This window comes from Quercus robur, chromosome 7, assembly GCF_932294415.1.
Source record: "Quercus robur chromosome 7, dhQueRobu3.1, whole genome shotgun sequence".
Taxonomy (NCBI): domain Eukaryota; kingdom Viridiplantae; phylum Streptophyta; class Magnoliopsida; order Fagales; family Fagaceae; genus Quercus; species Quercus robur.
The window spans coordinates 38,929,950-38,953,308 of record NC_065540.1 but is presented as its reverse complement, the minus strand read 5'-3'; the positions used below and the strand labels follow the sequence as shown (position 1 = coordinate 38,953,308).

Below are 23,359 nucleotides of genomic sequence, written 5' to 3'. Positions count from 1 at the left end.
TCTACTTCCCTTAAAGTGATTAATTTCTACAGCAAGATTCCCCTGAGAGACTATTCACTTTGAGAAGGGGTGTTCTTCCCTCTCTGGTTTCGGTCCTGCGAATCAGACTCGATCTAATTTATTTACTCTCTCAATTAGCTAACATACTACCCACTTGTTCCCTTTCACTTTTCTAATAAAATGATTTTTGTTAAAATTGTGGTTATCTTCTTTTCTTAAGTAAGGTTTATCTGTTCACCTTAATAAAGATCTCGAAGTATTTGATTTTATTATTATTATCATGTTTGCCTGCCACAACTCACTTGAAACAGCTCTGCCCGCCGTAAGTGTGTTCCTGGCAGTAGGGGTGTCCACAAGTTGGGCCAGGTCAGTTTTGGGCCCAAACCGTACTCGACCCGGTTGAATTGGTTTTTTATATTTGGGACCCATATTCGACCAAATATCGGGTCGGATCCGACATTTCGGGTAATCGGGTTGTCAGGGTCGGAGTCATCGGTTTCACGGGTCTGGGCCTCAAATTGGGCCGGACTTTTTGCCATTGTTAAAATCACAGAAAATTCACTTTTTTGGGCCTTTTTACTTAATTAATTTTGAAATTTTGAAATAGAACTTCCAGCATAACAAAACTAGACCTATTGGGCCATCAATCAGGACAAATCAAAAAGGCCCAAATAAGGCTTATTCATTTTATCACCTGTGATCAACACAACACACCAAAAAGTCTATTATTTTTTAGTCACTTGTGATCTGAAACAAGAAGCACCTATCAATCCCAATACATAATCTTTCCCACATTAAGAACAAAAAATAAACACAATAAACTAATCTGTAATCTGTAAAACACCACAAAAGGCACCTAGGCAGTAAACTACTCAACACCCATAAAACCTGCAAACCACAACAAATAATATTTCCAATTTTCCAGCAATAAAATAAATCACAACAGAATACTATACTGCAATATTCCAACAGATCTATATATACTTAGTAACATAAAGGCAGTCACTGCAAGTTTTTTGGGTAGTAACACATAAGGCAGAAAACTTGCTAGTTATACAATGTTCCAAGCTATATAATCAATTACAATAATCAAATACCATAGGTATTTCCAAAAAATAGCTTTTCCAAAGCATTGAATGACTACTCTATAGTTTATAAGTCTATAACTAATAGAAAAGAAAACCTATGAACTAAGATTTCTTTTCTATAAGTATTGACAGTTGAGTATTGTTACAAGTTAGAAAAGCAATATGTCCAAAAAAGCTTCCAAAATATTCCCAAAATGCTGCCTTCTTTACAAAATAATTTACCATCCTCCTACAATAGACAAAAAAATATTCAACAAACAATACATTAGTACCAACCAACTAGTAAGGAAACGAAGTTTATAATAGTAAGGGGCTATAAAGGCAGAATCATACCAAGTCAGTGATTAATCATCAATGCTAATCAAGGGTCGTTTGCCTGAAGTGGAACCCTTGCTTGAGCTGGTATTTGCTGTTGGTTGTTGATTTAAAACTAGAAAAGAATAGGAAATAAACACAATAAACACAAATAGATTAAATTTTGCTTGAATACATGAGACATTCAATAAAATTAATACACTAAGTTTCAGAATTTAAGCATATTACCTAAGTCAAGTAACTCCTCCTCCAATGCCTCAACATCATCCCTTGACTGGCGATGAGAAATTGGAACTGTGGCTTGAAGCCAATTTTGTGAACATACAAGGTTTTGAACCATGAGAGGAGATAGTGCACTTCAAAATGGATCAACAATTCGACCTCCAGTGCTAAATGCTGACTCAGATGCAACAGTGGAAACTGGCACAGCCAGCACATCATTAACTACTTTAGACAACACTTGGTACCTATTACAATTGTCCCTCCACCACTCCAATATCTCAAAATTTGCATCCTTTCTACCATCACAGTTTTCAGCCAAATACCTCTCAAGCTCATTACTACAACCTACAGATTGCTCAACTTGCAAAAAATGTTCATATCGCGAGTGAACCATCACATATGGATCACTAGCATCAGTTTCTAATTCTGTCCTCTCACTCCCACTTTGATCTTGCACATTTGGTGAATGAATAGAAGTGTAAAAATTATACAACTTAATAAAAGGTCTTTCACCTTATCAACCATCACTTCTGCAACTGCATTCCCATAAATTTCAGAAAATGAAAACTTCAAAAACCTTAATTTTTTTCGTGGATCAAAGACCATAGCCATATACAAAAGAGGATCAATTTTCTCCCCTTCCCCCCAATACTTCTCAAACTTAGTTTGCATGTTTGTGGCTGTGCTTTTCAAGAGAGTGTTTTGGGATTTAACTAAATTGGAAATACTCTCCTGAATAACAAAGATCTCATCATAGAAGGCATTTGAAGTAACATACAATGAACCAGAAAATTTCTTTGTTGCATTATAAAACAGCCTTAAGAAAGTCACAAATGCCCTACAATTTTGGAAATCAGTCATACATAGAGACCACAAACCACCACTATCTTCCTTGGTCCTAAAGTACGATGAATAACCATCATCTTCAAAATCCATTCGGAGGAACACTTTCTCAAAATTTTCAGCAGTTTCTAACATGATATAGGTCGAGTTCCACCTAGTAGGTACATCTAGACTAAGAAGACTCTTGGACTCCATACCTAACCTCTCCATAAAACTCCTAAAAGTTTGACTTCTATTGGGTGAGGACTTCACATACCTCACAGCTTCACGCACCTTAGTAACAGATGCATCTATCTCTTTTAAACCCTCCCCCACAATGAGATTTAGGATATGGGCACAACACCTTATGTGCATGTACTCATTTCCTAAAACTACCCCATTCCAATCTTTAGTCACCATTTGCAAAAATTTAATTGTTGTTAAATTTGAACTAGCATTATCCACCGTCAAGGTGAATATCCCATCAATACCCCACTCACGCAACGACATCTCAATCTTTCTACCTATAGTCTCCCCCTTGTGGTCTTCAACTTGACAAAAATTTAGAATTCTCTTATGCAATTTCCAAGCATCATCAATAAAGTGACAAGTCAGACACATATAATTTAAATTTTGAATAGAAGTCCATGTGTCCGTAGTGAGACACACCCTACAATCCTTCAAGGATTTCCTTAACTTCTCTCTCTCATTATTATAAATGTCAATTACATCCCTAGTCACAGTTTGACGAGATGGGATATCCTTTAATCTAAGATTAGGTTGTAAGGTACTTACAAATTTCTTAAACCCATACCCCTCGACATACCTAAAAGGCAACTCATCAATTATAACCATTTCGGCCAATGCCTTTCTAGAAGCCTCAACAGAAAAGGATGTTGACACAAGGTGGAATCCGTCTTCTCCATCCTTTTTGGGTACAAAAGCTAATGTTTTCTACCCTCTAACTACATCTTCTCTATTAGGGTTCTTGGGACATATTGGCACATGAGCTAACAAATTACTAGTACCACAACTCTTACTATCAGCATTATAAGATTTTTGACAATAATTACAGATAGCCTTAGTTTTACTAGTATCACCCTCACCTATCTTTACTTTTTCAAAGTGACCCCAAACAAAAGACTTTTTCCTACCACTACAACCACCACTAACAGGAGCTATCATACTCACTTGGCATGGTGGAACTGGGGGCAACTCAGAAGCAGCAGCTGCTTCAGCTTGGGTAGCAGCAGAATCTTCAACTTGGGTGGGAATAGCACCATCATCTTCTGTAGCAGCTGGTGTTTGGACAGAGGGTTCATTAGTGTTGGTTTCCATGACCTAAAAAAACAAAGATACATATTAGCAAACTAGAGTAACAAGTATAATTAATAGCTTTAATAATAATAATAATAATAAATAATAACCACACACACCAAAAAGGAAAACCAGTATCCTGGAACCACACATTTTAATAAACATAATCAAAAGAGATTATTAGAAAGAAAGATCACATATCTCTTCTTAGCAAGATCACAGATAACTCAATGAAGTAAATTAATTAGGGACATGCAAGATCACAGATCTCTTCTTAGCAGTGACAAATTGCATGATCATACTAATCACATCATAACAATCTTCTCATACAAAGCAAGGTAAATATTCTAAAACTTTAAAAACAAAGCAAGGTAAACTAAAACTTCCATAAGATGCTATAACCAAAATGTTAAATAAACCTTGTCTAATTTGGGCAGTACAGAACATACAAAGCTACAAACTAATAAAAGCAAAATCAAAAGCATCTGCAAGCCACATTAATGCAACTCTCATGAATTAAATTCAAAAGTTTCCCTTTCAACATTCTATTAATCACATCATAACAATCTTCTCATACAAAGCAAGATAAATGTTCTACAACTTTAAAAACAACTCTCATGAATTACATTCAATAGTTTCCCTTTCAACATTCTATTTATCATTTAAATTACTCTGCCCCTTTTGTAAAAAGAAATATCAAACCACCACAATCAACTAATCACATCATAACAATCTTCTCATACAAAGCAAGGTAAATGTTCTAAAACTTTAAAAACAACTCTCATGAATTACATTCAATAGTTTCCCTTTCAACATTCTATTTATCATTTAAATTACTCTGCCCCTTTTGTAAAAAGAAATATCAAACAACCACCACAATCAACTAATCACATCATAACAATCTTCTCATACAAAGTAAGGTAAATGTTCTAAAACTTTAAAAACAACCCTCATGAATTACATTCAATAGTTTCCCTTTCAACATTCTATTTATCATTTAAATTACTCTGCCCCTTTTGTAAAAAGAAATATCAAACAACCACCACAATCAACTAATCACATCATAACAATCTTCTCATACAAAGCAAGGTAAATGTTCTAAAACTTTAAAAACAACCCTCATGAATTACATTCAATAGTTTCCCTTTCAACATTCTATTTATCATTTAAATTACTCTGCCCCTTTTGTAAAAAGAAATATCAAACAACCACCACAATCACTACATTCTTTTTTTTTTTTTTTTTACTAAATACAAAGGAAAGCAGAAACCATACCTTGAAGAAAACCGTGGGTGTATGGGTTTCAAACTTGAGGGCAGATAATGATACTTGGATTCAACTTTCAATCCTGAATAAAATTAAAACAGGATCAAAATTGATTAAAGAAAAGAACAAAGAACAGAAGTAAAATAGTTAGGATCTCTAAATTTTAAATACAAAGGAAAGCAAAAACTACCTTGAAGAAAATCGTGGGTGTATGGGTTTCAAACTTCAGAGCAAATAATGATACTTGGAGACTGGAGTCAGCTTTCAATCCTGTATAAAACTAAAACAAGATCAAAATTGATTTAAGAAAAGAACAAAGAACAAAAGTAAAATAGTTAGGGTTTCTAAGTTATTTTTAGTTAGGGTTTCATAGTATGAACAAAGAACAAAAGTAAAATAGTTAGGGTTTCTAAGTTATTTTTAGTTAGGGTTTCATAGTATGAATCTGATTTTAACATTTGATTATTTGATTATTTGATTTTAACATAGGGTTTCATAGGATTATTTGATTTTAACATTTGATTTCCATCACAAATGAAACCAACGAGACTAACAAAAAAGAAAGATGAGAAACAAAGAAAAATTACCTTATTGACTCCGTGAAGAGTACACGGGGTGAGGACTCCGGCGGTAGCTATGGAGAGAGGAGTGGACAGCAGCGGTGGCGCTAGGCGTTGGAGGCAGAGAGGGGACTGGGTAACGGCATTGGAGGCGGCTAGGGTTTGTTCTTTAGAATTTGGATTTGGAGAAGCAGTAGTTTGGATTTGGGGATACGGTTTTGACTTTATAGAGTGTGAGATTGTGAGAGTTTAAGAGAGTTTGAGAGAGTAGGTAAAGAACTGAGAGTGTGAGACTGAAGAAGTGAAGACTGAAGAGGTGAGGAAGAGTGAAAAGGGAAGGAGAAGGCGTGAATGGGAAGCCATGTCCATGACCTGACCTCTAGCTCTGAAGTGAAAACTGAAGAAGAGTGAAGACTGAAGAGTAGTGGCTTGAATCCGTTTGAGTCTTTGAGATATCAGATCTTTCCCCTTTATTTCTCACCGTTAGATTGGCTCTCCATCTTGTATTCTAACCGTTGATTAAAAATGGGTTATTGTGCCACTATAACCGGTCATTTCATGCCCAGTTGAGTCAGTTTTACTCTCATCAACACCCTTCATTTTAAATTTTAATTTGAGATGAACGGCTGATATTTATGTTGGGAACGTGTGAGGAAAATCTGGGGCTGGCATTGCTGATTTGCTGGGATGGGCTATCTAGCCACATGTCAAATCTACTTTTTTTTTTTTATTATTATAAATAATTCGGTCGGTTCGGATTTTCCGGGTGAAATATTTTGAAACCCAGGTCCGATCCAAACTATTCAGATTTTTTAAATGTCAATCCGTGACCGACCAGTGGAGTGGATTCGGAGCCGCCCGTGGACCTTCGGTTCGGGCGGTTTCGGGCAGGCGGGTCGGTTGATGCGGGTCCTTGGACACCCCTACCTGGCAGACTAGGCATAGTTTGTGCACAAGCCGAACCAAGTTGAGTAGCAATTGGACTAGTCTCAACTTCCATACCTAGAACACTCGGACCCAATACCGCAGGAGGCAGCCAAGCCCACTTTAACCAAAAAAAGGCCCACTACACTTTCATTCATATGTTTTCACCTTTTTAATAATAATAATAATAATTTTTTTTGGTTTTGGTTATTATTTTTAATAACTTCTTATCAATAGCAATTAATTATTTAATTTTTCATCATTATGGAGCACAAAATGTAGGATCAAGATCTTCTAGAGTTCCTAAGATATTCTTATCGCGTAGAGTTTCTTAAATCCTAACCTTCCTTTTCCTAATTTAAGGATCCAAATTATGCCAAATCAACGCTACTCTAACAAACTCATTAAAATAATAGTTTTTAAAAACAAAAGAAAACCCAATTAATTGTTAACATTGACATTAATGTTAACGTTTCTAGAGAGAGAAAATATCAAAAGTCTCTCCGGCCAATACTCCATCGCTCTTCAATCATCCAAAACACTTTTCAAACCTTTGCATCACCATAGAGATCAATTTGGCTTCAGATTTAGGATCTTTCACTAACCGTGTAAAAGAGAAAGAATGATTTGGTACTGCAGCAGAATTTTAAGAAGAAAACGAATAAGAGTTAAGGTGGTGAGGTGGCAGGAAATAGATGATGCGGCCTGGGTGAGGTGGTTTTTTTTCTTCTCAAAAGGGAAAAGTTCAGATCTAGTAACATAATGATAAACTAAGACCAAAATTAGCCCAATTTTAGAGGTAATTATGTAATAAGATAGCAAGCTCTTGGTTACTAGAAAGCAACACACTCAGTTTCTCTTTGCGTGGAGTTAAGGAGTGGAGGCCAGAGGGAGAGGTGGAGGCACAGGTGTGATGGCTCGAAAGAAAGAACTCATTGAGTTCTCTATTTTCTTTCAAGAGGTCATCTTCTCTATGGAAACGACAAAGTCAACGTGAGAGTTTTTTTTTTTTTTTAATGGGTTTATTAGTGTAATTCTTGTTGGTATAATTTGGACCTTTAAATACGAAGGTCAGGATTTAGGAAATTATATATGATAAAGTACTTTAGAGAATCTCAATAAATGGGAGTTTACATTAACGGGTTGAAAGGTGTTTACAATTGAAAACTTTACATATATATACACTTAAATTAAGATAGAATAGAATTTCTATTTTTTTTAGACGCTTAATAAAATTTCTATTTTGTATAGAAAAAAAAGTAAAAAATTTCCAAATTTTAAAGTCTTTTTTTGTAATTATCACTTCATCAAGTCTATCAACAAAGTTTTGTTTTTCTTTTTAAATGCTAGTACAGCATAAAGTTACACAACTTTTTCACAACTCATCATGTGACAAATTATGAGTAATGGAAAAAAAGTGGAGGGTCCAACAAGACTACACTTCCACCACTCGTAATTCCCTAATTAGAGTTGTAAAAATTGTGCAATTTTTTGTGATCTAACATTTTCTTCAAAAATAGTTCTAAAATCACAAATTATTCTATAACTTTTTGGGACGTAAATATATCTTCTCCTTCTCCAACCTTTTTCGCTCTTTCCTCTTCAATTTTTCTCTTGCGTTATTTCTTCTTTACTTTATAGATCTAACAGATCTCCATCCCCGTTCCTCTCTCACTCTCTCATCGTCCTCTGTTCTGCTTCAGATATATAAAGACAAATCCAAAAAAAAAAAAAAAAAAGAAGAAGAAGAAGAAGGGGAAACGAACACAGCAGCAGCATCGAGGAAATCCCTTAATTTGATGAAGGATTGTGATGAAATAAAAGGAAAGGAACCAAAGGAGCAACAATACAGAGGAGCTCCTACAGAGAGGAGCATGTGAAATTGTGAGATATGGGGCTGATCAGTTGTGTGTTTGCCTTTAGAATGAAAGGTAAAGACTTTAGTGCAATTTAAGGAAAAGTGTATTTTACAACGGTAATATACTAATATTCATGTTTTGATAAAATGCATTTGTTGTGTTTTGAAATTGCAGGTTTTAGGCTCAAAACGATGAACCAAGCGGGCACTAAGTTCCAAGTAAATCCCACCTAAATTCAAAAAAGAGTCAAAAAAGTTTATCTACTTCAAATCCCAATTAAAAATTTCCAGAGAACGTTACATCCCAGTTCTAATATATGGGCTCTATAAACATTTATCAGAAGAAAAATCACCCAACGCAAAAAATCTAATAACAGAACAGATAAGAGATAACCCCATAAACTACAAAAATCAGATATTACTTAACACCCATTTCGTTGCTGAGAAAATTAAGGCACGGAGAACAAAACCCAAAAGTTAAATCCAATATTTTTCCAAGATTTTGAGCCTAATAAGCCTCATTTGATTTAGTTGCACTATTTTTTCTTTTTTTCCCCTAAAACCGGGAAAAAAAAATAATTTGTTAGAAAGAGGTCATATAAGAAACAGTTAATACAAGTAATGAGTCTTACAAATAGAGAGAGTCTGGGGAATGGTGAGAGAACACAGTGTGGGGTTGGTAAATGTACAGACAGGTCTGTACACTTGTAGTTCAACTTGGAATGAGATTTGTACCAGAAAACCCTAGGATGAATGGTGCAAAATGGTTCCTGGCATTCATTCAGCAGTACGTTGCCTGTTAATGATAGACTATCCACACTATACAGAGTTTGTTAACTAGGGGTAAATGGGAGATTTGCGTGTTTTCTGCAGAAGCCAGATTGGGTAGATACCATCGGTTTTTGAGAGTTTTCACTAGGACATTATCGCAACAAGTTTTGCAATTGGATTCTTTCCCTAGGGGATTAAGGGGAAAAGGTTTCAAATGAATCCACGTAAGATTGCTCCGGCTGCTACAAGAAAGCAAATCAATTCAACATATTATTGGCAATTAGCATGCTAGACTAATTTATGCAGCTTTACAGCTCTCTCTGAACAATTTACTTACCAACATCATTTAAACTGCATTTTCAGATGTTGTAATTCAAATCCAGAACATTAAGATAAATAGATTCACAAAAACTTAAATTGACAGCAACAGAACTTACATATTCTAGAAATTGGTTTAATATTTTGTCCTGCTTACAACCAAAATGTCAAATTGTATTTGGCCGCCAAAGAAGTCATAACATCTTCAATTAAGCCAAACAATATTAGAGAAATCAAAGTACATAAACAGACAAGCTAATAAAATGGAAAATAAGCTAATGCAATCACATAGTAGTTGTAACCCAAATTGGTCGAGAATAGGAAGAAGGGTTGTCCACACCGAATGGAAGGGGTTGAATTACTGCAGTTTCCATGTCAAACACTCCGACATCACATCCTCCATATTCACCTCCTGGGTACATTTGCCAATCCCAGTTGTCGTCTGTGAAGTAGATGCTATTACTACTGCTAGATATGGTGATTGTAGGACAGCACCAGGAGTTGCCATCACCAACAAAGACAGCATGATCTTCCAAGTCTGTCACTTCTACCCAAGATGATGCATCGAAGTTGAACTTGTAGACCAAAAAAGACACAGTCTCGTACCTCCTCTTCAAAGGATAATAATATCCATAACGAAAAACCCCAAAAAGATTTCCAGATAACTCCACCAAATATAGTTTCTGGGGTTCCCATACATCTTCTGGATGAGGCGAAACAACTTGTACCTCAGCATCTAGTTCAACGCACACGAGCGTGCCATTGTCACAGAGTCCATATATTTGATCATTAAAACATGTAACATCCTTGAATTTGAATTCATATGGATTGGCAACAAGAACCCACTCATCTTGTCCTCTTCTATTCAAAGCTGCTCCTTCTCCCACTCTCACAAAAGCCAAGCTATTCTCAGGGCCGAAAATTGCCATGACAAGGAAAGATGACTCGTGGGAAGGTTGCTTAAAAATAATGAATTTGTGTATAAGGCGAAACCACTCTTCTGTAGCAGCCAGTGTTGGAATTGTGTTTAGTGATGGAAGAATGATCTGTTTTCCCTTTTCAAGGTGTTCAAGGTGAGCATTAGAATTAGGATCCAGTAATACAACCCAACCATATGGAGATCCCCAACAACGTTTTCCTCCAAATGTAGATAGTTCTAATCTATAGCGTTTGCTGTCGCAGAGATTAAAGAAACTTCGCCAATTGGTGTTTAATGTCTTGGAAAGCATAAGCAATGGGAATGGAGGCCTCGTAATTTCTGGACTGACAGAATTCCATTGTTTGCAAACAGCTAGCAAAGATTTAAAATCCATATGATTAGGTAGTAGATTTGCAGTTTCACAGATCACATTTGCTGGGAGTTCATTCCAACTAGGAGCTGTAGCTTGATTGAATTCTAGCAAATCATTTGAAATGACATGAGAATAATGATCAACCAGAAATAATATTTCCGGATGAGGTTGAGTAATATATACAAATGCTCTATCACCTAGGATGAGAATTATAATTGACGGCAAATTGCTAACAAAAAAAGATGAAGCGCTATTTAAAGCTGTTAAAAAGACCTCAAACAACATGTCTCTTTCCACATGGATTGGAGATAGAGTGATGATGATTATCTTTCATAGACCACACCGTTTGAAACTCTTACAGGTTGTGTATGGCTACAAGAATCATAATCCTCAATATAAGTTCCATTGTGTGCCAAAACAGACCGTTTGAACCATTCTCAATGTCCAAAACACATTCTTTCCTTATTTCCTCCAAACCCAACAGACTGTCATACATTTCAGAGCCAAAATCAATTGAACACGGGCTTTCTAGAACATTCTCGTTTCTACACGCTAATACGATTTGTATTTTGCCATTCTGTTTACTCTTAAAATTATGATTTGAACCAATAAGCAACAATTAAGCAGCATCTATATCACAATTTAAAATTTCCTAAATTAAACCATTTGCACGTAATAAATATAAGTTCAATTGTGTACCAAACAAACACAGACCAAAAGAGAAAACACTGTAGTGCATAATTCAAGCTCAATTGTAAATTTTAGCTACAAAAATCACAAACCAAAGAAAGAAAACATACAGAGCAGTAGTTACCAGATCTGAGTCGAGTTGGTGAGTTTGAGTTTGAGTTTGAGTTAGAGACATCAAGTAAAGGCAAATCACAGACCGATTTCATCATGGAGCTAAAAGTCAGCAATGATTCAGACACAAGATCCAAGAGTCCGAGAAAAAATAAGAACGCAAAAATCGCAGCTAGAGATTTAGATTAGGAAAATACTTTATAATAAATTTTAGTAAAATAGTTTACTGTAATTAATGTCTTTATCAGTGAATTAAAATATGAACTGAAAGATTTTGACCAGACACCGAGTTAAAGGAGAATGTTTATAGATGTAAAATTAAATTAATTGGTGAAATCTTAAATGGACTGAAGTTTGAGGAAGGAAAGCTATTTACGGTTTTGGGCCGCTTTCATTCAAAAAAAAAAAAAAATGCTAAGTAGATTCTTGCGTTTATTGGGTTTTAATTTTGATTTGATTTGGACCAAGTCTATTTTCTTTTCAAGGCTGGGCTTGTGGGCTGTACGTAACATGAAGCTATAAAGAAACGTTTAACATTGTTGAGACTTACCTGGCCGAACTCAGGCCCTATAGAACCGGGTAGGGCAGCAAACAGGCTGTATCGGTTTAACCTGACCCGCATAGTTTCGAACGCTCTAATCTGAGATCTCTCCACCCAGCCGCCATAGCAGAATTGGCCTCGAGCTCCTCGCTCATCGATCACCACCATCTCCAGCAGTGGTTCTTTGTGCACGGAGATCTCACTTCTCGCCCATCTAAGTGCCTAGATCGGTGATATGTGACGGTTTTGGGCATGGAGGTGGTGTGTCAACGGCCGATCTCGGAAGTGAAGGTTTTGAAGCTCGTAGATCCGGTGGATTTCCAGATTCCTGTTGCTACTGTCCTAGTGTATTTGCCTCCACTGGCTTCTGTCTTGGCTTTCTGCTTTATCTACTGCTGGTTCCTTTGCTCTCTCTGACTATCCATCGATCGTGATGGCTTGCCGTGCTGTTGATTGCTCACCTATTTAGGACACCAAAAAAACCGACATGAGTAGTACATATGAACCAATAGGATGAAAATAAAGACAGAAGGAAATTTTTTAGATTACCTTTTGCTGTAATATTTTCACATCTCATCTGATTGCTTTTCTTTTTTTGGGCTGGGCTGGAGGATGAAGAAATTAGATGGCGGAGTTCTCCACGTTCAACCCTGTCTATCAAACTTTGCCCAGAAACAGCTTTTGTTAGACAGTGTGCCGAAGCAGCTTTTCTTTGTTTTTTTTTTTTTTTTTTTTTTTTTTCCCCGGAGAAATAAGAGAAAGTAGTTCTTATGTCCCTATTAAAATGAGAGAGAATGGGATAGGGACATAAGAAAAATGGGAGAGAATGACCCACGCCGATCTCCACCAAACCCATCACCGTGACCCACGCCGATCTCGCCATGACCTCGCTGGACCCAAACACTGGCGATCTCCGACGTCCAACAACCCACTTCAGCCACAACCCAACCACGACCCACAACCCACTTCAGCCATACCCACCTCTTCCTTTAAGCACCGGTCACCCACGCCAAAAACCACAACCACCACGGTGACCCACGCCAAAAACCCCAACCACCACACTGACCCCCGCCAAAAACCACAACCACCACACTGACCCACGCCGTCACCCACGCCAAAAAAAAATAAAATAAAATAAAAAACCACAGAACCCGCCGGATTGCAACCCACCAGAAAAAATGAGCCACATCAATTTCGCATGGCACATAAATGTAGGAAGAAGGACACGTCAAACCCCTTTTATTTCTCAAGTTATCTTTTCTTCTTTGCTCCTCTCTCTTCCCTTTGCAACACCACCTCTGTGCCGAAGCAGCTTTTGTTTATGTTTTTGCCCAAACAGTGATTCTTTGTGTACGGAGATCTCACTTCTCGCCCATCTAAGTGCCTAGATCGGTGATATTTGACGGTTTTGGGCATAGAGGTGGTGTGTCAACGGCCGATCTGGGAAGTGAAGATTTTGAAGCTCGTAGATCCGGTGGGTTTCCAGATTCCTGTTGCTATTGTCCTATTGTATTTGCCTCCACTGGCTTCTGTCTTGACTTTCTGCTTTATCTACTGCTGGTTCCTTTGCTCTCTCTGACTATCCATCGATCGTGATGGCTTGCCGTGCTGTTGATTGCTCACCTATTTAGGACACAAAAAACCGATATGAGTAGCACATATGAACCAATAGGATGAAAATAAAGACAGAAGGAAATTTTTTAGATTACCTTTTGCTGTAATATTTTTACATCTCATCTCATCTGATTGCTTTTCTTTGTTTGGGCTGGGCTGGAGGAAGGAGAAGAAATTAGATGGCGGAGTTCTCCACGTTCAACCCTGCCTATCAAAGTTTGCCCAAACAGCTTTTGTTAGACAGCGTGCGGAAGCAGCTTTTGTTAGAGAGCGTGCCGAAGCAGCGTTTGTTTTTGTTTGAAAGAATGGGAGATAATTTTAATAGGGAGAGAATGGGAGATAATAGGAGAGACTTACAGAGATGATGGTAAACAAAATAAAATGGGAGGAGAGAGAGACATTGACAGAATCTAAATAAAATAAAGAGAGGAGAGAGACTAAATAAAATCAAATGGGAGGAGAGAGAGACACTGACAGTGACTAGTTGAGGAGACAGAGACTAATAAAATGGGTGCGATTATTTCAAGAATATTTCAAGGTAAAAGGGTAAGGTCTCTGTCCACTGGACACGTTATACATTTATCTCCCATTTTCACCTACTTTAAAATAGTTGCACTCCATTTTATTAGTCTCTCTCAGTGTACTGTATAACGTGTCCAGTGGTCAGACTGACAGAGACTAATAAAATGGGTGCGATTATTTCAAGATAGAAGGGTAAGGTCTCTGTCCACTGGACACGTTATACATTTATCTCCCATTTTCACCTACTTTAAAATAGTTGCACACGTTATACATTTATCTCCCATTTTCACCTACTTTAAAATAGTTGCACTCCATTTTATTAGTATCTCCCATTGTCTCCTACTTTAAAATAATTGCACTCCATTTTATTAGTCTCTCTCAGTGTACTGTATAACGTGTCCAGTGGCCAGACTGACAGAGACTAATAAAATGGGTGCGATTATTTCAAGATAGAAGGGTAAGGTCTCTGTCCACTGGACACGTTATACATTTATCTCCCATTTTCACCTACTTTAAAATAGTTGCACTCCATTTTATCAGTGAATTAAAATAATTGGGGGTGTTTTCGATTGACACGTGTTTTCGATGGAGTGCAACTATTTTAAAGTAGGTGAAAATGGGAGATAAATGTATAACGTGTCCAGTGGACAGAGACCTTACCCTTCTATCTTGAAATAATCGCACCCATTTTATTAGTCTCTGTCAGTCTGGCCACTGGACACGTTATACAGTACACTGAGAGAGACTAATAAAATGGAGTGCAATTATTTTAAAGTAGGAGACAATGGGAGATACTAATAAAATGGAGTGCAACTATTTTAAAGTAGGTGAAAATGGGAGATAAATGTATAACGTGTGCAACTATTTTAAAGTAGGTGAAAATGGGAGATAAATGTATAACGTGTCCAGTGGACAGAGACCTTACCCTTCTATCTTGAAATAATCGCACCCATTTTATTAGTCTCTGTCAGTCTGGCCACTGGACACGTTATACAGTACACTGAGAGAGACTAATAAAATTGAGTGCAATTATTTTAAAGTAGGAGACAATGGGAGATACTAATAAAATGGAGTGCAACTATTTTAAAGTAGGTGAAAATGGGAGATAAATGTATAACGTGTCCAGTGGACAGAGACCTTACCCTTCTATCTTGAAATAATCGCACCCATTTTATTAGTCTCTGTCAGTCTGGCCACTGGACACGTTATACAGTACACTGAGAGAGACTAATAAAATGGAGTGCAATTATTTTAAAGTAGGAGACAATGGGAGATACTAATAAAATGGAGTGCAACTATTTTAAAGTAGGTGAAAATGGGAGATAAATGTATAACGTGTCCAGTGGACAGAGACCTTACCCTTCTATCTTGAAATAATCGCACCCATTTTATTAGTCTCTGTCAGTCTGGCCACTGGACACGTTATACAGTACACTGAGAGAGACTAATAAAATTGAGTGCAATTATTTTAAAGTAGGAGACAATGGGAGATACTAATAAAATGGAGTGCAACTATTTTAAAGTAGGTGAAAATGGGAGATAAATGTATAACGTGTCCAGTGGACAGAGACCTTACCCTTTTACCTTGAAATATTCTTGAAATAATCGCACCCATTTTATTAGTCTCTGTCTCCTCAACTAGTCACTGTCAGTGTCTCTCTCTCCTCCCATTTGATTTTATTTAGTCTCTCTCCTCTCTTTATTTTATTTAGATTCTGTCAATGTCTCTCTCTCCTCCCATTTTATTTTGTTTACCATCATCTCTGTAAGTCTCTCCTATTATCTCCCATTCTCTCCCTATTAAAATTATCTCCCATTCTTTCAAACAAAAACAAACGCTGCTTCGGCACGCTTTCTAACAAAAGCTGCTTCCGCACGCTGTCTAACAAAAGCTGTTTGGGCAAACTTTGATAGGCAGGGTTGAACGTGGAGAACTCCGCCATCTAATTTCTTCTCCTTCCTCCAGCCCAGCCCAAACAAAGAAAAGCAATCAGATGAGATGAGATGTAAAAATATTACAGCAAAAGGTAATCTAAAAAATTTCCTTCTGTCTTTATTTTCATCCTATTGGTTCATATGTGCTACTCATATCGGTTTTTTGTGTCCTAAATAGGTGAGCAATCAACAGCACGGCAAGCCATCACGATCGATGGATAGTCAGAGAGAGCAAAGGAACCAGCAGTAGATAAAGCAGAAAGTCAAGACAGAAGCCAGTGGAGGCAAATACAATAGGACAATAGCAACAGGAATCTGGAAACCCACCGGATCTACGAGCTTCAAAATCTTCACTTCCCAGATCGGCCGTTGACACACCACCTCTATGCCCAAAACCGTCAAATATCACCGATCTAGGCACTTAGATGGGCGAGAAGTGAGATCTCCGTACACAAAGAATCACTGTTTGGGCAAAAACATAAACAAAAGCTGCTTCGGCACAGAGGTGGTGTTGCAAAGGGAAGAGAGAGGAGCAAAGAAGAAAAGATAACTTGAGAAATAAAAGGGGTTTGACGTGTCCTTCTTCCTACATTTATGTGCCATGCGAAATTGATGTGGCTCATTTTTTCTGGTGGGTTGCAATCCGGCGGGTTCTGTGGTTTTTTATTTTATTTTATTTTTTTTTGGCGTGGGTGACGGCGTGGGTCAGTGTGGTGGTTGTGGTTTTTGGCGGGGGTCAGTGTGGTGGTTGGGGTTTTTGGCGTGGGTCACCGTGGTGGTTGTGGTTTTTGGCGTGGGTGACCGGTGCTTAAAGGAAGAGGTGGGTATGGCTGAAGTGGGTTGTGGGTCGTGGTTGGGTTGTGGCTGAAGTGGGTTGTTGGACGTCGGAGATCGCCAGTGTTTGGGTCCAGCGAGGTCATGGCGAGATCGGCGTGGGTCACGGTGATGGGTTTGGTGGAGATCGGCGTGGGTCATTCTCTCCCATTTTTCTTATGTCCCTATCCCATTCTCTCTCATTTTAATAGGGACATAAGAACTACTTTCTCTTATTTCTCCGGGGAAAAAAAAAAAAAAAAAAAAAAAAACAAAGAAAAGCTGCTTCGGCACACTGTCTAACAAAAGCTGTTTCTGGGCAAAGTTTGATAGACAGGGTTGAACGTGGAGAACTCCGCCATCTAATTTCTTCTTCCTCCAGCCCAGCCCAAAAAAAGAAAAGCAATCAGATGAGATGTGAAAATATTACAGCAAAAGGTAATCTAAAAAATTTCCTTCTGTCTTTATTTTCATCCTATTGGTTCATATGTACTACTCATGTCGGTTTTTTTGGTGTCCTAAATAGGTGAGCAATCAACAGCACGGCAAGCCATCACGATCGATGGATAGTCAGAGAGAGCAAAGGAACCAGCAGTAGATAAAGCAGAAAGCCAAGACAGAAGCCAGTGGAGGCAAATACACTAGGACAGTAGCAACAGGAATCTGGAAATCCACCGGATCTACGAGCTTCAAAACCTTCACTTCCGAGATCGGCCGTTGACACACCACCTCCATGCCCAAAACCGTCACATATCACCGATCTAGGCACTTAGATGGGCGAGAAGTGAGATCTCCGTGCACAAAGAACCACTGCTGGAGATGGTGGTGATCGATGAGCGAGGAGCTCGAGGCCAATTCTGCTATGGCGGCTGGGTGGAGAGATCTCAGATTAGAGCGTTCGAAACTATGCGGGTCAGGTTAAACCGATACAGCCTGTTTGCTGCCCTACCCGGTTCTATAGGGCCTGAGTTCGGCCAGGTAAGTCTCAACAATGTTAAACGTTTCTTTATAGCTTCATGTTACGTACAGCCCACAAGCCCAGCCTTGAAAAGAAAATAGACTTGGTCCAAATCAAGTCAAAATTAAAACCCAATAAACGCAAGAATCTACTTAGCATTTTTTTTTTTTTTTGAATGAAAGCGGCCCAAAACCGTAAATAGCTTTCCTTCCTCAAACTTCAGTCCATTTAAGATTTCACCAATTAATTTAATTTTACATCTATAAACATTCTCCTTTAACTCGGTGTCTGGTCAAAATCTTTCAGTTCATATTTTAATTCACTGATAAAGACATTAATTACAGTAAACTATTTTACTAAAATTTATTATAAAGTATTTTCCTAATCTAAATCTCTAGCTGCGATTTTTGCGTTCTTATTTTTTCTCGGACTCTTGGATCTTGTGTCTGAATCATTGCTGACTTTTAGCTCCATGATGAAATCGGTCTGTGATTTGCCTTTACTTGATGTCTCTAACTCAAACTCAAACTCAAACTCACCAACTCGACTCAGATCTGGTAACTACTGCTCTGTATGTTTTCTTTCTTTGGTTTGTGATTTTTGTAGCTAAAATTTACAATTGAGCTTGAATTATGCACTACAGTGTTTTCTCTTTTGGTCTGTGTTTGTTTGGTACACAATTGAACTTATATTTATTACGTGCAAATGGTTTAATTTAGGAAATTTTAAATTGTGATATAGATGCTGCTTAATTGTTGCTTATTGGTTCAAATCATAATTTTAAGAGTAAACAGAATGGCAAAATACAAATCGTATTAGCGTGTAGAAACGAGAATGTTCTAGAAAGCCCGTGTTCAATTGATTTTGGCTCTGAAATGTATGACAGTCTGTTGGGTTTGGAGGAAATAAGGAAAGAATGTGTTTTGGACATTGAGAATGGTTCAAACGGTCTGTTTTGGCACACAATGGAACTTATATTGAGGATTATGATTCTTGTAGCCATACACAACCTGTAAGAGTTTCAAACGGTGTGGTCTATGAAAGATAATCATCATCACTCTATCTCCAATCCATGTGGAAAGAGACATGTTGTTTGAGGTCTTTTTAACAGCTTTAAATAGCGCTTCATCTTTTTTTGTTAGCAATTTGCCGTCAATTATAATTCTCATCCTAGGTGATAGAGCATTTGTATATATTACTCAACCTCATCCGGAAATATTATTTCTGGTTGATCATTATTCTCATGTCATTTCAAATGATTTGCTAGAATTCAATCAAGCTACAGCTCCTAGTTGGAATGAACTCCCAGCAAATGTGATCTGTGAAACTGCAAATCTACTACCTAATCATATGGATTTTAAATCTTTGCTAGCTGTTTGCAAACAATGGAATTCTGTCAGTCCAGAAATTACGAGGCCTCCATTCCCATTGCTTATGCTTTCCAAGACATTAAACACCAATTGGCGAAGTTTCTTTAATCTCTGCGACAGCAAACGCTATAGATTAGAACTATCTACATTTGGAGGAAAACGTTGTTGGGGATCTCCATATGGTTGGGTTGTATTACTGGATCCTAATTCTAATGCTCACCTTGAACACCTTGAAAAGGGAAAACAGATCATTCTTCCATCACTAAACACAATTCCAACACTGGCTGCTACAGAAGAGTGGTTTCGCCTTATACACAAATTCATTATTTTTAAGCAACCTTCCCACGAGTCATCTTTCCTTGTCATGGCAATTTTCGGCCCTGAGAATAGCTTGGCTTTTGTGAGAGTGGGAGAAGGAGCAGCTTTGAATAGAAGAGGACAAGATGAGTGGGTTCTTGTTGCCAATCCATATGAATTCAAATTCAAGGATGTTACATGTTTTAATGATCAAATATATGGACTCTGTGACAATGGCACGCTCGTGTGCGTTGAACTAGATGCTGAGGTACAAGTTGTTTCGCCTCATCCAGAAGATGTATGGGAACCCCAGAAACTATATTTGGTGGAGTTATCTGGAAATCTTTTTGGGGTTTTTCGTTATGGATATTATTATCCTTTGAAGAGGAGGTACGAGACTGTGTCTTTTTTGGTCTACAAGTTCAACTTCGATGCATCATCTTGGGTAGAAGTGACAGACTTGGAAGATCATGCTGTCTTTGTTGGTGATGGCAACTCCTGGTGCTGTCCTACAATCACCATATCTAGCAGTAGTAATAGCATCTACTTCACAGACGACAACTGGGATTGGCAAATGTACCCAGGAGGTGAATATGGAGGATGTGATGTCGGAGTGTTTGACATGGAAACTGCAGTAATTCAACCCCTTCCATTCGGTGTGGACAACCCTTCTTCCTATTCTCGACCAATTTGGGTTACAACTACTATGTGATTGCATTAGCTTATTTTCCATTTTATTAGCTTGTCTGTTTATGTACTTTGATTTCTCTAATATTGTTTGGCTTAATTGAAGATGTTATGACTTCTTTGGCGGCCAAATACAATTTGACATTTTGGTTGTAAGCAGGACAAAATATTAAACCAATTTCTAGAATATGTAAGTTCTGTTGCTGTCAATTTAAGTTTTTGTGAATCTATTTATCTTAATGTTCTGGATTTGAATTACAACATCTGAAAATGCAGTTTAAATGATGTTGGTAAGTAAATTGTTCAGAGAGAGCTGTAAAGCTGCATAAATTAGTCTAGCATGCTAATTGCCAATAATATGTTGAATTGATTTGCTTTCTTGTAGCAGCCGGAGCAATCTTACATGGATTCATTTGAAACCTTTTCCCCTTAATCCCCTAGTGAAAGAATCCAATTGCAAAACTTGTTGCGATAATGTCCTAGTGAAAACTCTCAAAAACCGATGGTATCTACCCAATCTGGCTTCTGCAGAAAACACGCAAATCTCCCATTTACCCCTAGTTAACAAACTCTGTATAGTGTGGATAGTCTATCATTAACAGGCAACGTACTGCTGAATGAATGCCAGGAACCATTTTGCACCATTCATCCTAGGGTTTTCTGGTACAAATCTCATTCCAAGTTGAACTACAAGTGTACAGACCTGTCTTTACATTTACCAACCCCACACTGTGTTCTCTCACCATTCCCCAGACTCTCTATTTGTAAGACTCATTACTTGTATTAACTGTTTCTTATATGACCTCTTTCTAACAAAAATTTTTTTTTTCCGGTTTTAGGGGAAAAAAAGAAAAAATAGTGCAACTAAATCAAATGAGGCTTATTAGGCTCAAAATCTTGGAAAAATATTGGATTTAACTTTTGGGTTTTGTTCTCCGTGCCTTAATTTTCTCAGCAACGAAATGGGTGTAAGTAATATCTGATTTTTGTAGTTTATGGGGTTATCTCTTATCTGTTCTGTTATTAGATTTTTTGCGTTGGGTGATTTTTCTTCTGAGAAATGTTTAGAGCACATATATTAGAACTGGGATGTAACGTTCTCTGGAAATTTTTAATTGGGATTTGAAGTAGATAAACTTCTGTGACTCTTTTTTGAATTTAGGTGGGATTTACTTGGAACTTAGTGCCCGCTTGGTTCATCGTTTTGAGCCTAAAACCTGCAATTTCAAAACACAACAAATGCATTTTATCAAAACATAAATATTAGTATATTACCGTTGTAAAATACACTTTTCCTTAGTATATTACCGTCGTAAAACCAAAAATATTTTCATATATTTGAAATTGTTCAAACCTACTTTCAATTGAAGAAATAGCTTGATCTACTATATATAAAAAATAATTAATTCTAAAATATTCTTCAGCGGATTGTGTTGCCTCATTATTGACATTCTCATCAAACTGTTTCTTCCTACGAATTATACGTTTTTTATGAAATATAGGCTATTGCCATTTTGGTTGCAATTTCTTTAGATGAATTCATAGCAGATGTAAATTCATCATTTCTATATTTTTTTTAAAAAGACATGAGACCTTTTAATTGATTTATAGCAACATCAATATGCATGTCTTTTGATTGTAAATTTTTACTAACAGAGTTAACAGCAAATAATATGTTATACCAAATAGTTATAGTTAGCAAAAACTCAAAACTTTCAATCTCATATGTTGCCAAACAATTAGCTTCACTTTTTGTTTTGGGATATTCACTTGTTTTTGTCAACTGTAACAAAGCATCTCTTATTACGTTGTACTACTCCAAAAAAAAATATAGCTTTAGGACAAGAATTAGCCATATCACATAGGACAAGGTTGAAATTATGACAACCACATGGTGTGTAAAATGCTTTAGGATTTATATCAAGAATTCTTTTTTGTACCCCTTGTTTTTTTCCCTTTCATATTAGACCAATTATCATATCATTGTCTACGTACATCATTAATATAGTTCAGGATTTTTTATTGCATTTATAATTTCATTGAAAAGACCTTTTTCAAAAGTATTATCTATCTTTAAAAATTCCACAAGATGTTCATCTATTTTTATCGGACTTATTGAAATATCCACACATCTTAGTATGAGAGTCATTTGTTCTTGATGACTTACATCGGGGGTATAATTAAGTATAATTGAAAAGTATTTTGCTTCTTTAATCTTTTTTATAATTTTACTTTTAATTTCATTTGCTAATAATTGTATCACTTCATTTTGTATATTATGTCCAAGATAATGGTTATGGATTGCACCATGTTGAATACATTGAACATGTTCTTGCATTACTGGATCAAATTCTGCAATCATTTCAATTATACTTAAAAAATTTCCGTTATTTTCTTGATAGATCTTTTTGTTTTTTCCTCGGAATGCCAAATTATTTTTTCCAAGATTTTTTACCACTGCTATTATTCTTAATAACACTTTTTTTCAATGATCTTCCTCTTTCTTAATTTGTTCTTGGACATTTTTATCAATTGTTTTATTCTTCAATAATCTTAGTTCTAAATCAATCCAAGTATTCATATTAGTAATATGCTCATTGGTTGTTTCGTGATTTTTAAGAATAGAACTAATATTTTTCCAATCCTTAGTTCCTCCATTAGCTAGTTGATTTGTATTAGATTTTGAATTAAACAACTTGCAACAAAAACAAAATACTTTATCTAGGTCTTTCGAATACACTAACCATTTTCTATCATGTTTCTCCCCATTTGGTAATTTTTGAATATAATGCGTAGTAGAAAAATGTCTAGAGTTCTTATCTATAGGAAAGTTTAGATCATCAACTCTTATTGGACCATTTTCTACTAACAAATCTCTTAATTTTATATCAATAGTTTTCCATTGACTTGGATCAAAAATATTTGTAGGAATATAATTAGGTTGATCATTAATATTTTCACTCTCCTTTAAATTATTTTGAGCTTCATTATCAAGAATGGTGACATTACATGTTTGAACATTATCATGACCACTTTCGTTATTATCATTTTGTTGTATATTTTCATTA

At 36.7% G+C, this 23,359-nt stretch overlaps 2 protein-coding genes across 13 annotated transcripts; one reads left to right on the top strand and one right to left on the bottom strand.

Moving 5' to 3' along the window:
- Positions 1-1,031: 1,031 nt before the first annotated feature.
- On the bottom strand, positions 1,032-14,159 carry LOC126693365 (F-box protein At2g26160-like). Of its 8 annotated transcripts, XR_007645315.1 has the most exons (10): positions 13,805-14,159; positions 12,645-13,718; positions 12,105-12,556; positions 11,568-11,656; positions 5,618-10,857; positions 5,221-5,300; positions 5,040-5,112; positions 1,632-3,788; positions 1,422-1,518; positions 1,032-1,317 (listed from the first exon to the last, which is right to left on the bottom strand). XR_007645315.1 is itself a non-coding variant. In XM_050389319.1 (5 exons), exons 4-5 carry the CDS (start codon positions 11,650-11,652, stop codon positions 9,746-9,748), a joined length of 1,197 nt encoding a protein of 398 aa, XP_050245276.1. In that variant the 5' UTR covers positions 11,653-11,656; positions 12,105-12,556; positions 12,645-13,718; positions 13,805-14,095; the 3' UTR covers positions 9,561-9,745. The 8 variants fall into 8 exon arrangements, 5 of the variants coding, with proteins under 5 accessions (XP_050245276.1, XP_050245275.1, XP_050245274.1 ...); XR_007645313.1 differs by having other exon boundaries at positions 11,568-12,556; positions 13,805-14,157; XR_007645314.1 differs by lacking the exon at positions 11,568-11,656 and having other exon boundaries at positions 13,805-14,156.
- A 1,805-nt stretch (positions 14,160-15,964) lies between these two features.
- Positions 15,965-20,501, top strand: LOC126693363 (F-box protein At2g26160-like). Of its 5 annotated transcripts, XM_050389314.1 has the most exons (5): positions 15,965-16,258; positions 16,345-17,417; positions 17,506-17,957; positions 18,406-18,494; positions 19,205-20,501. In XM_050389314.1, the coding sequence occupies exons 4-5, from the start codon at positions 18,410-18,412 to the stop codon at positions 20,314-20,316; spliced, it is 1,197 nt and encodes a 398-aa protein (XP_050245271.1). In that variant the 5' UTR covers positions 15,965-16,258; positions 16,345-17,417; positions 17,506-17,957; positions 18,406-18,409; the 3' UTR covers positions 20,317-20,501. The 5 variants fall into 5 exon arrangements, with proteins under 5 accessions (XP_050245271.1, XP_050245270.1, XP_050245272.1 ...); XM_050389313.1 differs by having other exon boundaries at positions 17,506-18,494; XM_050389315.1 differs by lacking the exon at positions 18,406-18,494 and having other exon boundaries at positions 15,967-16,258.
- Positions 20,502-23,359: the final 2,858 nt, after the last annotated feature.

What these genes read in the sequence shown, in the direction of transcription:
- LOC126693365 (XM_050389317.1), bottom strand. Translation starts at nt 11,038, where the DNA reads ATGTTGTTTGAGGTCTTTTTAACAGCTTTAAATAGCGCTTCATCTTTT.
- LOC126693363 (XM_050389311.1), top strand. Translation starts at nt 19,024, where the DNA reads ATGTTGTTTGAGGTCTTTTTAACAGCTTTAAATAGCGCTTCATCTTTT.